Below are 14,355 nucleotides of genomic sequence, written 5' to 3'. Positions count from 1 at the left end.
TTCAATTAGATGTGCAGTTCTAACTCTAATTCCACTTTTGATGTGTGTGTTTTATACAAAACCAGGCAGTTCTTGAACACCATACTATTGGACCTGCAGTTTAACTCAATATGATGCTCTCTACTTGGAGATAGGGCCAGGTCCCACAGGTTAAGGATTCAGTCCTCAAAGACTACTGCAGCCTATGTCGTGAGTGTTAGATTGTTACCTGTACTTCTGACCAACTGGCTGTAGAGTGAGGGTTCCAGTGACCCCTCTTTGGGTTTGGTTAATTTGCTAGAAGGGCTCACAGAACTCAGAGAAACATTTTACTTCCTAGATTACCAGTTTATTATGAAAGGATATAACTCAGGAATAGCTAGATGGAAGAAATGTGTGGGGCTAGGTATGGGGGAAGAGAGAGAGTATAGAGCTTCCATGCCCTTTTGGAGCACGACACTCTCGAGTCTCTATGTGTTCACCAATCTGGGAGTTCTCCATACCGTGTTTTTTAAAGATTTTTCTTTTTATATAATTTCTGCATGCAACATGGGGTTTAAACTGACAACCGGGAGATCAAGAGTGGCACACTCCATTGACTGAGCCAGCCAGGGCCCCCACCACTTTTTTTGTGTGTGGAGATTGCATTACAAAGCATAATTGATTAAATCATTGGCCATTGGTGGTTGAAGTCAGTCAGTCTTCAGTTCCTCTCCCCTCCCCAGAGGCCAGAGGGTGGGACTGAAAGTTCCTACCTTCTAGCCACAATGATTGGCTCCACTGGACACTAGCCCCATCCTCAGATGTTTTCCAAAAGTCACTTAATTAATGTAGCAAAAGACACCTTTATTACTCTCATCACAGAAAATTCCAAGGGTTTTAGGAGCTTTCTGCTAGGAATGGGGACAACAACCAAGTAAATAAATATTTCTTAGTATAAATCACAATGTCACAGCTTTCATCCTTAGGCACTGAATACAAAGGTGAAGATGGGGCTGGCAATATCACATTTCTCCAAAAGAAATTCTTTGGTGGGGTAGGTTGGGGTTGCGGAGCTAGGGGTGTATATTTTGACAAGTTCTCTCCCTTGATTCTTACTCACATCTACCCTGCATGTAGAATTAATTTTTCAGGGGAGTGATACTATGGGGCCATGGAAATAGTGCTGGACTTCAGACTCTGGAGACTTGTGCTTAATCCTGATTCTTACGTTCACCTTTTGTATGATCTTGTCAAATGATGTAAATACCCCACCCCAGTTTTTCAAGATCTAATTGTGGATCTGATATGCGGATAAGAGCACTGAAATAGGACTAAATTCAGTAGTTTCTAATGTAAATTTTTTTCATTTTAAAAATTAGATTAGAATTTAAAATTCACAAGCCTTTACTGCACACCTGTTAAATTTGAGATACTTTGTCATAAAAAACCATAAGAGAGTAACAACATGAAACAAATATTTAATTTTTAAAAAATTAAATAATTTGGGGGCACCTGGCTGGCTTAGTCCTAAGAGCATGTGTCTCTTGACCTCAGGGTTATGAGTTGGAACCCCACATGGGGTGTAGAGATTATTTAAAGAAGTAAAAAACTTTAAAAAAATGAAATAATTTTGATGATACTGTAACCTAGTATAGAGTTTGTATTCTTTCCAGAAGTGGGTAGACTGTAGTATGATCCAAATTTGTATGTTATTAAACATTTGGGTTTTGTTTTATTTTGGGGGAAGGTTATTTTAAATATAAAGGTCCATAGTATTTTAAACTTTTTTTTTTTAAGATTTTATTTATTTATTTAACAGAGAGAGAGAGATCACAAGTAGGCCGAGAGGCAGGCAAAGGTGGAGGGGGAAGCAGGCTCCCTGCTGAGCAGAGAACCCGATGTGGGGCTCGATTCCAGGACCCTGAGATCATGACCTGAGCTGAAGGCAGAGGCTTTAACCCACTGAGCCATCCTGGTGCCCCTATTCTAGCACTGTAATTTTTTTTTTTTTTTTTAAAGATTTTATTCATCCACCTGACAGACAGGGATCACAAGTAGGCAGAAACACAGGCAGAGAGGAGGAGGCAGAGACACAGGCAGAGAGGAGGAAGCAGGCCCCCTGCCGAGCAGAGAGCCTGATGTGGGGCTCGATCCCAGGACCCTGAGATCATGACCTGAGCCGAAGGCAGAGGATTAACCCACTGAGCCACCCAGGCGCCCCTGTAATTTTTAATATATGGTAAGCCAGAACCTTTCTCAGTTTCCAGTTTTTTTTCCAGAGATCTATCTTTCTCTCCCCCTTTCTTTTACTTCCTTTTTTTTTTAAATTCCTATGTATTTATTTTTACAGATAATTTTAAACACTTTATCAAGTATTAGAAAAGTCCAGGGTGATTTTTGTTGATATTGAATTAATTTTATATGTTAATTGACCACCTAAAATATGGATTCTTCCAAATAACATTGCATAAGCTTTCCATTTATTAAAAGAATCTCTTTTGTTCTGCAGTAGAATTTTATGTATTTATTAATAAAATTTTTGCAGTTTTCTTGTTCAGTTTATTACTAGATATTTTATATTTGTTACAACTCTATAATTATTTTCTTGTTATATATTATATAATTCCTGGTTATCGTAGTTATTTAAAGATACTTTTGACTTTTTTGTTCTTATAACTGTTTTTAATAGAATTTAGTCACATTTATAGTGGTGTATACTTATAAAGAATATTTAAGACTGGTTAGTAGTTTAGGCTTCTCTTGGGTTTTCCTTTAAAATTGAGAATAGGGAACTAATCCTGAGTTAACAAAGAATATTTTCTGGATGGGGGTGCCTAGGTGGCTTAGTTTGTTAAGTGTCTGACTCTTGATTTTTGGCTCAGGTCATGACCTGATCTTGGGATTGTTGGATTGAGCCCCACCTCAGGCTCTGTGCTGAGCAGGGAGCCTGCTTAAGATTTTCTCTTTCCTTTTGCCTTTCTCACTCCCCCTCTCATGTGCTGTCTCACTCTCTCTTTAAAAAAAAAAAATAATAAGTTAAAAAAATATATATATATTTATTTCTGGGTATGCTGATTGTAAAATCAGAAGGTACACTGACATCAATTCCATAAATAGCAAATATGAATGCAACTTACTTAAGCCTATTGGTTTATATTTTTATTTTTTTTTTAAAGATTTTATTTATTTATTTGAGAGTGGAGAGAGCGCAAGCAGGGAGGAGATTGAGAGGGAGAAGTAGAGTCCCCACTGAGCAGGGAGCCCTATATGGGGCTCAATCCCAGGACCCTGGGATCATGACCTGAGGCAAAGGCAGATGCTTAACTGACTGAGCCACCCTGGAGCTCTGGTTTATATTATTAAAGAATACTCTTGTTTCTTTAAAGTTAAGTACTGTAAATGATTCTTTAAAGCCTGTTGTGGAAATAATATACCTAGTCCAACTTATTGGGGGCTCAGGGATGAGTTAATGTAACCATCCAATGTAGAGTCTGATTTAGAGTTAAAATCAAATTGAATTGCAAAAAAGTTATAGTCACAGGTAGCATGATCAATTCCTTAGGTAATACAACTTCCAAACCTCTCATTATCCAGGTTACCCTCATTTTTGCTTTCACTTACATATACCTTTCTTTTAAGGAAGAACAAAATTTGAAATTTTGCCCAAATTCTGAGTCATAGTTTGTATAGCACTGAATGATAATAGCTTTGGCATTTGATATTATAAAGTCACTTTAATTGCAAATATGTTCTTTATTCTGGGTCAGGATGAGGTAAAAGGGCAAGAATAAGATTCTCATTTAGAGTCTTGAGTTTTGAAGTGTCCAGATGAATGTGTACGTGCTTGCTGCAATGTGCTGGTGCTTAGCACGCTCCCCGAAGTCCTTAATGAGGGTCTCTGAGAGTGCAGTGCTAGCACCAGGATGATTTGTTGAGGATTGGCTTCGCTTTAGTAACTTTCTTCCCTTTGTCTAGTTCTGCCAAGATTGCAACTTCTATTTCTGTTTTGAAAACTTTGTCCTGAAGAGTTTGCAGCCATCTTCCCATTTTCTGTTTCAGCTGTGTTCAGGGCAGTTGGTGAGCGTGATCATGAGAGAGTGGGACCACCCCACAGTTGGATCATGTGACTACTTAGAGCTAGATACTTTTGAATTTTGATATTTATTTATTCTGTAATCAACTACCTCACTGTGATAACAATTTGTAGAATACTATATAATACTTATTTTTTTGTTCAATTGCATTATTGATAAAAGCGGTAAAAGTGTGCATTTGTATTTGACTCTAGGAACCAGTGCTGCCAGTGTTTTTCTTCTGTTTTGTGATATAAAATTTTTAATAATTTAAAAAGGAAACCTTTATTCTTGCCTTATTATTAGATTTTTATTAGGAATGGATGCTGTATTTTATCAGCTGTTTTTTTAACATCTCACAGTATAACATGGATTTTGTTAATGATAATAGATTTGCTCTGTTGCTCCATCATTATATTCCTCAAATAAACCCATTCATCATGTCACATGTTAACCTTTTAATATACAGTTCCACTTTGCTTGCTAATGTTTTAGTTGTGGACTTTTATAACTACCTTTAGAGGGCAGCATTGCAATTGTATTTTTTGTGCTTTGTTGAGTTTTGATATTACTTTATTGGCTACTTAAGAAGAGCAAAGACTCTTTCTTCAATGCCCTGAAACATTTACAGTAGTTTTAAAAATTGTCTGTTTCCTGAAGGCATAAAAAGATTTCTTTCTTCAGACATCCACAGCTTGATTTTTGTTGTTAGTTTGTTTAAATTTCATTACTGATATATTTCACTAGTATCCTAACCATGTTATTCTGACTCTCTAATTCACTAAATTACTAGCCAGTTGGTTTTCTTCAAATGCAGCCTTCATTATGGACTTTGAAATACCAGACACTGTGCTAGGTGCATTGTGGAATTTTCATCTTCCATATTATCAGTTTTGTCTCATTGTAGATTATAGAACCAAAAGGGAAGTCATTGGCTCATTAAATTTTTTTCTCACATTCTAAACTCATGTTCTTTTTCTTACGATTTCATATGAACATTTTTATGTTTTCTAGTTGTTCTGATTCATTTCTGTTTAAATACTCTTTTTTTTTTAAAATATTTTTATTTATTTATTTGACAGACAGAGATCACAAGTAGGCAGAGAGGCAGGCAAAGAAAGGAAGGGAAGCAGGCTCCTCGCTGAGCAGAGAGCCCCATATGGGGCTCGATCCCAGGACCCTGAGATCATGACCTGAGCCGAAGGCAGAGGCTCAACCCCCTGAGCCACCCAGGTGCCCCTCTGTTTAAATACTCTTGACTTTCTTTCCTGAATTTCCCTGAATTCACAATTTGATGAATCTGGGATGGCATCTTATAATTTTTTTTGATCCCTCAAAGTCATTCTTGATGTATATTTGTTTGTGTATTTCTTGTATATTTGTGCACTGTTGATTCTATCTTCTTTTGGCAACATATCCAAGTTCATTTTGGTGAAGTACTTCCTGCCATGTCGTTTTCTTTTTAAAAATAATTTATTGAGTCAGAATTCACATAACACATAATTAACCATTTTAAAGTGAATCATTATTTGTACTTAGTGCATTCACAGTATTTGCAACCACCATCTCTGTCCAGTTCCAAAACATTTTCAATTGCTCTAAAGTAAAACCCCTCCTACATTAAGCATTAAGCAGTTTCTCCCTATTTTCCCACTAGCTCCTGACCTACAACAACTAACTTTTTCTTTTTCTATTCATTTGTCAGTTCTGAACATTTCATATAAATAAAATCATACAGTGTGTGTGACCTGGCTTCTTTTGGCTTCTTCACTTAGCGTGTTTACAAGGTTCAGTCATGTTATAGCATATATTAGTACTTCATTCTTTTTTATGGCTGAATAGTATTCTATTATATAAATAACAGAACATTTTGTTTATTCATCTATTGATTAATTCAATGATGGTGACATTTGGGTTGGTTTTTACTTTTCCATTATTATAAGTAATACTGTTATCGAATGTTCCTGTACACGTTTTCCTGTGTACATATATTTTCAGTTTTCTTGAGTTTAGATAAGGGACTGGAATTGATGGGTCACATGGTAACTTTTATGTTTAACTTTTTGAGGAACAGGTAAACTTCCATTTCTTCTTTCCATTCATAATTATAATATTGAGTATCTTATGTTTTATCTTTTTCTTTCCTTGATTCGGTTAGCTGATCACCACCCCCCGTCAAGAATCACCTCTGAAATTTAGATATGAATCCTATTATTTTTTTGTCTGTCTTATTCATCAGTTACTGCTATATTTATTACTCAATTTTTAAGCTTATTTTTTTCTAATACTGAATTGAATTATTAATTGAAGTCTTACTTAGAAATGAAGTATTTTGGGGTGCCTGGGTGGCTCAGTGGGTTAAGCCGCTGCCTTCTGCTCAGGTCATGGTCTCAGGGTCCTGGGATCGAGTTCCGCATCGGGCTCTCTGCTCAGCAGGGAGCCTGCTTCCCTTCCTCTCTCTCTGTCTGCCTCTCTGCCTACTTGTGATCTCTGTCTGTCAAATAAATAAATAAAATCTTAAAAAAAAAAAGAAATGAAGTATTTTGAGTCTTTGTAGATTGCTTTTGGTCAACTTTGGCTACATTTTGTTGATAAATAATGTTTTTTATATACTTTTCTAGAAATTGTGAAATCCTTTTTCTTCTTCCCCTTTTTGTTTAAAAAATTGTAGAAGAGCATTTCTAAAAATTTGACTTTTTCTTTGTTTTGGTTTCCGTTATTCAAAAATGGAGTTTTAAGATTTGGTTTGGTAACAAATGCACATATATGAAATTCAGAAGGTCATGCAGTGTAAAGTAAGTATCTTTCCTATTGGATATCCAGAAGATATCCAAATGATCAATAAATATAAAATGTTCAAATTTATTAGTAATTGGGAAAATTGAAATTAGTGCAACATCGTATGCCTTTATAGCTATCAAACTTGCAAAATTAAAAAGAACAAAAATTACATATGGGTTGCAGGAAGGGAGGTAAGGTACTCTAATATCCTCTGCACAATGTGGTGTTTTTGTTTTTGTCTTTTTTAAACAATGTGGGGCTTGAACTCACAGTCCTGAGATAAGAGTTGAGCTGATATCAAGAGTTGGATGCTTAACTAACTGAGCCATTCAGGTTCTCCTCCCCTGCACAATGTTGAATAATTACTAAATGAAGTGGGAGGAAGCTTAGGTTTTGTTTTCCCCTTCCCAAGTACATACGTTCTGAGTAATGAACATAATTAAGCATAGTAATGATAATCTTGAGAAGGGAAGTGTCATCAGATTTTATATTTAGAATTTAATAAGGCATATTGACAAATAGGAAACTCCTTTTTTTTTTTTAAAGATTTTATTTATTTATTTGACAGAGAGAGAGGTCACAAGTAGGCAGAGAGGCAGATAGAGAGAGAGGGGAAAGCAGGCTCTCCACCGAGCAGAGAGCTGGATGCGGGGCTCAATCCCAGGACCCTGGGACCATGACCTGGGCCGAAGGCAGAGCCCTAACCCACAGAGCCACCCAGGCGCTCGGAAACTCCTTTTAATTAGTCTAGGATCACTATCACTTGAGCTCTTTCTTGAAGATTACCTATATCATGACAATAAAATGCCCTTAAGTATTTGAGGATTTTTTTTAGTACGAACTGTTATGACTTCCATTTTGCAGACTTAGTCCCCACCTCCCTTGCAATAATTTATGATGAAAATCTCAAATATGGGGCACCTGAGTGGATCAGTGGGTTAAAGCCTCTGCCTTCGGCTCAGGTCATGATCCCAGGGTCCTGGGATTGGCCCCCCATAGGGCTCTGCTCAGCAGGAGGCCTGCTCCCTGCCCCCCCACCCTCCCCCCCCACCTACTTGTGATCTCTGTCAAATAAATAAATAAAATCTTTAAAAAAGAAAAAAGATTATTCCCTGCCCTTAAAAAAAAAATCTCAAATATATAGCCAAGTTGAAAGATTATTAAATGAATTGAGATTCTGCCATTAGTCTTTTAATATTTTTTTTAAAAGATTTTATTTATTTATTTGACAGAGAAATCACAAGTAGGCAGAGAGGCAGGCAGAGAGAGAGGAGGAAACAGGTTTCCTGTTGAGCAGAGAGCCCGATGCAGGGCTTGATCCCAGGACCCTGGGATCACGGCCTGAGCCGAAGGCAGAGGCTTTAACCCACTGAGCTATTCAGGCGCCCCTTTTAATATTTTTGTTTTACCGCATACCTATTCATATATATGGATATGTATAAAGAAATATTACACATCAATGCATCTTATTTTTTGACTCATTACAAAATAAATTATAGTTATCAGTATACTTCTCCCCAAATATACTTCTGTTTGCATATCAAATAGAGTTCAGTATTTACTGAGGTAAAAGTCACATTCAGTGAAAAGTAAAAATCTTAAATGTGTGTTTATTGAGTTTTGATAAATGCATATGCCTGGGTAATTCAATATTATCATCACCCTAGGAAATTCCTTCCTGTTCCTTCCCAGTTTATTCATGCTCTCATCTTCTAGGGGAAACCATATTTTTATTTAAGTCTTTTTGTGGACCCGTGTTTTCTTCTCGGCAAACCCCTAGGAAAACAATGGTTAGGTCATTGAGTAGAGATTAGTTTTAGTTTTATAAGAAAACTATTAGTTTAGTTTTATAAGAAACTACCAGTGCTTTTTCCCATTCACAGTCCTGCAAATAATTTGTGAGAGTTTCGATTGCTCTACATTCTTGCTAACATTTGGTGTTGTCATTCTTTTTTTTTTTTTTTTTTAATTTATTTGACAGAGATCACAAGTAGGCAGAGAGGTCGGCAGAGAGAGTTGGGGGGAGCAGGCTCCCTCAAGCAGGGCTTGATTCAGGAACCTGAAATCATGACCTGAGCTGAAGGCAGAGGCTTTAACCCACTGAGCCACCCAGGCGCCCCTCTATTTGTTTTTTTAATGTGCATTTTCTGATGACTAATGATGTCGAGAACTTTTCTTGTACTTATTGGCCATTCATATATCTGCAGTGAAGTTTTGTTCAGTCTTTTGACCATTTTGAAAATTAAATTGTCTTTTTATTACTGAGTTATAGGAGTTCTTTATGTACCTTGGATGCCAGTCCTTTGTGACTATTTAATCCCATAGGACTTAATTTTTAAGTATTTTTTTTTAATATTCCATTAGCCACTTCATAGTACATCATTAGATTTTGATGTAGTGTTCAATGATTCATTAGAGTACTTTTTTTAAAAACAAATTCTTACATTGTATTTACTATGTGTTGGAATACAGCAGTAAACAAAATATACAAAAACATTTCTGCCCTTTTGGAGTCACTGTGGTTCCTCCATATAGCCATGGAGACTAGCAGGAAGGTTCCTTCAGTGATCCAAGAGATGATGGTTTGGGGTACGGTTTTAGCAATAAAGGAGGTGAGAACTGTTTGGATTCTGGATGTATTTGAAAGTAGCACTGACTAATTTGGAGTGTAAGAAGGAGGAATTAGTGGTGACTCTCAAGGTTTTTGGCCAAAGGAGCTAGAAGGATAGAGTTGCCATTTATTGACATGAGGAGGTCTACAGGAACAACAGATTTGTGTGGTCATTGGTGGATTAGGAATTCAGTTTTGAGTATGTTGAGATGCCTATTAGATATCTATACGGCAAAGTCAAGTGGGCAATTGTATATATGAGTATGGAATTCAGGGAGGAGGTCTGGGTTGAAGATAAGAATTTGGGGGTGATCAGCATGTAAAACCCACTGTTATACTGACAGTGGGACCAGAATCTGAAGGGAAAAGGTATGAAAATCACTAATTTTATAATAAACTTTATGTGGGGTTAATTTTAGGTTTACACAAAAGTTGCAAAAATTATACAGAGTTCCTATATGTGTCCTTCACCCATTTTTCCTTAATATTAGCATCTTATAACTAATAGTACATTTATGAAAGCTAAAATACTAACATTGGTACTTTCCTGTTAATTGAAGTTCAGACTTTGTTTCACCAGTTTGAAATCGCTAATTGTAGGTGTAAGGTGGAGGTTCAGAAACATTTTGTGAATCACCTATATAAATTTTTGACTGCTTTTTCATCTCCCTTTGTAGAACTAATGGCTGAAGAATAAACCAACATGGCAACTATGGTTCCACCAGTGAAACTGAAGTGGCTTGAACACCTCAACAGCTCCTGGATTACAGAGGATAGTGAATCTATTGCTACAAGAGAGGGAGTTGCTGTTCTGTATTCTAAACTGGTCAGCAATAAAGAAGTAGTACCTTTGCCCCAACAAGTTTTGTGCCTCAAAGGACCACAGTTGCCAGACTTTGAACGTGAGTCTCTTTCAAGTGATGAGCAGGACCACTATTTGGATGCCCTTCTTAGCAGCCAGCTAGCACTAGCGAAGATGGTATGTTCAGATTCCCCATTTGCTGGGGCACTTCGGAAACGACTCCTTGTACTCCAGCGTGTCTTTTATGCACTTTCTAATAAATACCATGACAAAGGCAAAGTGAAACAGCAGCAGCATTCCCCAGAGAGCAGCTCTGGTTCAGCAGATGTCCATTCTGTTAGTGAACGTCCCCGGTCAAGCACTGATGCACTTATAGAAATGGGTGTTCGAACTGGTCTAAGCTTATTATTTGCACTTCTGAGACAAAGCTGGATGATGCCTGTGTCAGGACCTGGTCTTAGTCTTTGCAACGACGTTATTCATACTGCAATTGAAGTTGTCAGCTCTTTGCCACCATTATCTTTAGCAAATGAAAGCAAGATTCCTCCGATGGGTTTGGACTGCTTATCACAAGTGACAACATTTCTTAAAGGAGTAACTATTCCCAATTCTGGTGCAGACACTTTAGGTCGCAGATTAGCTTCTGAGCTGCTACTTGGTTTAGCAGCTCAGCGAGGCTCTTTGCGGTATCTTCTTGAATGGATAGAAATGGCTTTGGGAGCTTCAGCGGTTGTAAATTCCATGGAGAAAAGCAAACTACTATCAAGCCAGGAAGGAATGATCAGCTTTGACTGCTTTATGACTATATTAATGCAGATGAGGCGTTCTTTGGTATGTACTATAAATTTATCCTTAACTTAATCTGTAATACACCATCTCATTCCTCTTTTGACTTCTTTTATTTACTGCTCCCCAGTACCAGGAGTTGGGAGGGAAGATAGGTAACTTTTGTTGTGTGCCTGCTACCAACCAGGTGCTTTATATGTACTGTCTGAGTCAATTATCATTTTAATATGTGAGGTTGACATTATTTATCCTTATCTTAAGGATAAAGAAACTGTGGTAGTTTTCCTAAATTTACACATCTATTTGGCAAAAAAACTGGAAGTAAAACATACACTAATTAAGCACTTATGGGGCAGATGGCTGTGTTAACTAAAACTAATTCTTACAACCTCAAGTCTGTATGCAGAGCCCATGTTTTTTCTGACTACTGTATATGGCTTTTACTGTGTTTGTGTTAAGTTGATTTTTCCCGTGAAGGCCTACCTTGAAGTTTATAAACTATAGTAAGGAAGTAGTAAAATATAAGTTTATATTGTTGGATTTCTACTTTTCTTTCCATTTACCTCTTTTATTCTGGGACAAACACACCTCGTGAGAAGGGGCCTCCCTCCATAGCCTCTGTGGTTATACCCTGTAATATAGTTCTTTATTGTGATGAGGGTACCCCAGAAAACTAGATTGCTTTCCACAGAATTCTGGATCTATTCTGGGGAAGAATCTTGGATATTTGATTTAGTTTAGCTCTCCTAAAGTCATCACAGGCCTATATTAGATTGAATTTAATTAAAACTCAGATTGGCTTTTGGAGAAAGGAATGGTTATTAATTGAAATTTACGTTTATGATTCCTTCTTACACAGTAAGCGATAGAGTCTAATACTCTTTCTCTCCATAACCCACTTTTTTTTTTTTTTAAGATTTTATTTATTTATCTGACAGACAGAGATCCCAAGCAGGCAGAGAAGTAGGCAGAGAGAGAGAAGGAAGCAGACTCCTTGCTGAGCAGAGAGCCCGATGCGGGGCTTGATCCCAAGACTCAGATCATGACCTGAGCCGAAGGCAGAGGCTTTAACCCACTGAGCCACCCAGGCGCCTGAACTCATGTTTTTTATACTTTACAGTGTTGTCTGAGAATTCAGAAAATAGGTATATCCTCTCCCAGTACTCTGGATTCCAACCCTGCCTTAAGTTTCTCTACCCTGAACAACTGGGACAAAGCTTACCCCAAGCTGAAAGTTAAAGGGAAAGACACATAACCATCAACTGAGTACCTGATGTAAGGCCTAACAAAAATGAGTTCAATCCTTTATTTTTATTTACTTGTGTGATTCTTAACCTTCACTAATGATACACTTGAAGTAATGGTGTTTGAATGGGAGTGCACAAAATACTCATTAACATATTTAAATAAAGAGAGGGAAATAATGTCAATGTATATCTCTGAATTCTGAAAGAATAAACAATAATAAAAACACTATTGGCCTTTGATGTCAGCAGGTGTTTATTTAACACTGTGTGCCAGATACTGTTTGGCACTGAGTTTAAAAGGTAAATGAGTGGTGCCTGGGTTGCTCAGTCAGTTTAGTGTCTGCTTTCAGCTCAGGTCATGATGCCAGGCTTCTGGGATTGAGCCCTGCATCACTTTGGGCTCTCTGCCTAGCGGGAAGCCTACTTCTCTCTCTCCCTCTGCTTGCCACTCCCCCTGGTTGTGCTCACTCTAAGAAATATATAAAATCTTAAAACAAAAACAAAAACAAAAAAGAAATGGTAAATGAGCTTTGTAGCATCCATGCCTTCAGCCAGCTCACAGTTTAAAGAAAGACAGATACACAGACATTTCAAATAAATGATAAAGGGCTGTAGTAGAGATCTGCAGTAGGAGGAGGTGGTGAGACCCAGGAAGAGAACTGGAGGGAAGGGGTAGAAAATGTCTTGTGGAGGAATGATCCCTGAGCTTAGTTGAAAAGTAGAAAGAATTTGCCTGCAAACATGCAAGTGTGTAAGTGTGGGGAGTTGGAGAAGTTTTTGGATGAGAGGACCAGAGTTCACAAGGTGACCAAGGTGTAGGAGAGCAATCCCCTGGATGGATGGATGGGGTAGAACGGGATGAGGTGAAGGCAGGGCCTTGTATCTCGTACTGTGGGGTGCTGAGACTCATTCCTGTAGGCAGCAGGGAGTCACTGCTACACAATTTTAAGTAGTGTAAAACCAGATAGCAAGAATATATGGAAATGTACTACATCTAGTCTCATGTCCTTCTCAGAATATCTTAAAAAGACAAATGTGAAAAAAAAATAAAAGGTTTACCATTATTTTTGATGGTAGGTGCTTAAGAGAGAGAGGTAATTAAGTGACAACCTATGAAACCATGAATTTATGTTATTTTAATTTCCATTTATTTTTAGACCATTGAAATTCCTATGTTAACAGTTTATAAAGTTATACATTTAATGTACTGTATTTTCCAAAATTTGGGGGGGTTTTTTTGTGCTTGCTTTGGTAGTACATATACAAAAAAAATTTTGTTTTTTAAAAATGCCTAGGTATAGTATTATTTTCTTTTTGACATTAAGAATTCTGTGTACAGATTGGGTTTTAGAGATGTCTTTAATCCTTACTGACTGTGGTGGCGTAGTCTTACTTTAACTACATTATCCTCTAACTTTATCCTTTTTTATTTTATTTTATTATTTTTTAAAAATTTCTTTTCAGGGGTGCCTGGGTGGCTCAGTGGGTTAAGCCGCTGCCTTCAGCTCAGGTCATGATCTCAGGGCCCTGGGATCGAGTCCCGCATCGGGCTCTCTGCTCAGCTGGGAGCCTGCTTCCCTCTCTCTCTTTCTGCCTGCCTCTCCATCTACTTGTGATCTCTCTCTGTCAAATAAATAAATAAAATCTTAAAAAAAAAATTAAAAAAAAATTTCTTTTCAGCATAACAGTATTCATTGTTTTTGCATCACATCCAGTGCTCCATGCAATCTGTGCCCTCTCTAATACCCACCACCTGGTTCCCCCAACTTCCCACCCCCCACCCCTTCAGAACCCTCAGATTGCTTTTCAGAGTCCATAGTCTCTCATGGTTCACCTCCCCTTCCAATTTCCCTCAACTCCCTTCTCCTCTCCATTTCCCCTTGTCCTCCATGCTATTTGTTATGCTTCACAAATAACTGAAACCATATGATAATTGTCTCTCTCTGCTTGTCTTAATTCACTCAGCATAATCTCTTCCAGTCTCATCCATGTTGCTTCAAAAGTTGGGTATTCATCCTTTTTGATGGAGGCATAATACTCCATAGTGTATATGGACCACATCTTCCTTATCCATTCGTCCATTGAAGGGCATCT

General features: G+C 37.5%; 1 protein-coding gene and 1 pseudogene across 8 annotated transcripts in view; one reads left to right on the top strand and one right to left on the bottom strand.

Moving 5' to 3' along the window:
- Window positions 1-14,355, top strand: part of HERC1 (HECT and RLD domain containing E3 ubiquitin protein ligase family member 1) — a 187,582-nt gene that overhangs the window by 31,624 nt on the left and 141,603 nt on the right. For all 8 annotated transcript variants that reach the window (XM_032342792.1, XM_032342798.1, XM_032342796.1 and 5 more), the window contains one exon: window positions 10,104-11,059. In XM_032342792.1, the coding sequence (XP_032198683.1) occupies window positions 10,130-11,059 (930 nt within the window). In that variant the 5' untranslated portion in view covers window positions 10,104-10,129. The remainder of the gene's footprint in view (window positions 1-10,103; window positions 11,060-14,355) is intronic.
- On the bottom strand, window positions 3,715-4,000 carry LOC116590674 (annotated as a pseudogene).

The sequence above is a fragment of the Mustela erminea genome, chromosome 5 (assembly GCF_009829155.1).
Source record: "Mustela erminea isolate mMusErm1 chromosome 5, mMusErm1.Pri, whole genome shotgun sequence".
NCBI lineage: Eukaryota > Metazoa > Chordata > Mammalia > Carnivora > Mustelidae > Mustela > Mustela erminea.
The sequence above is the reverse complement of the archived record's forward strand: the minus strand, read 5'-3'. Positions and strand labels throughout refer to the sequence as shown.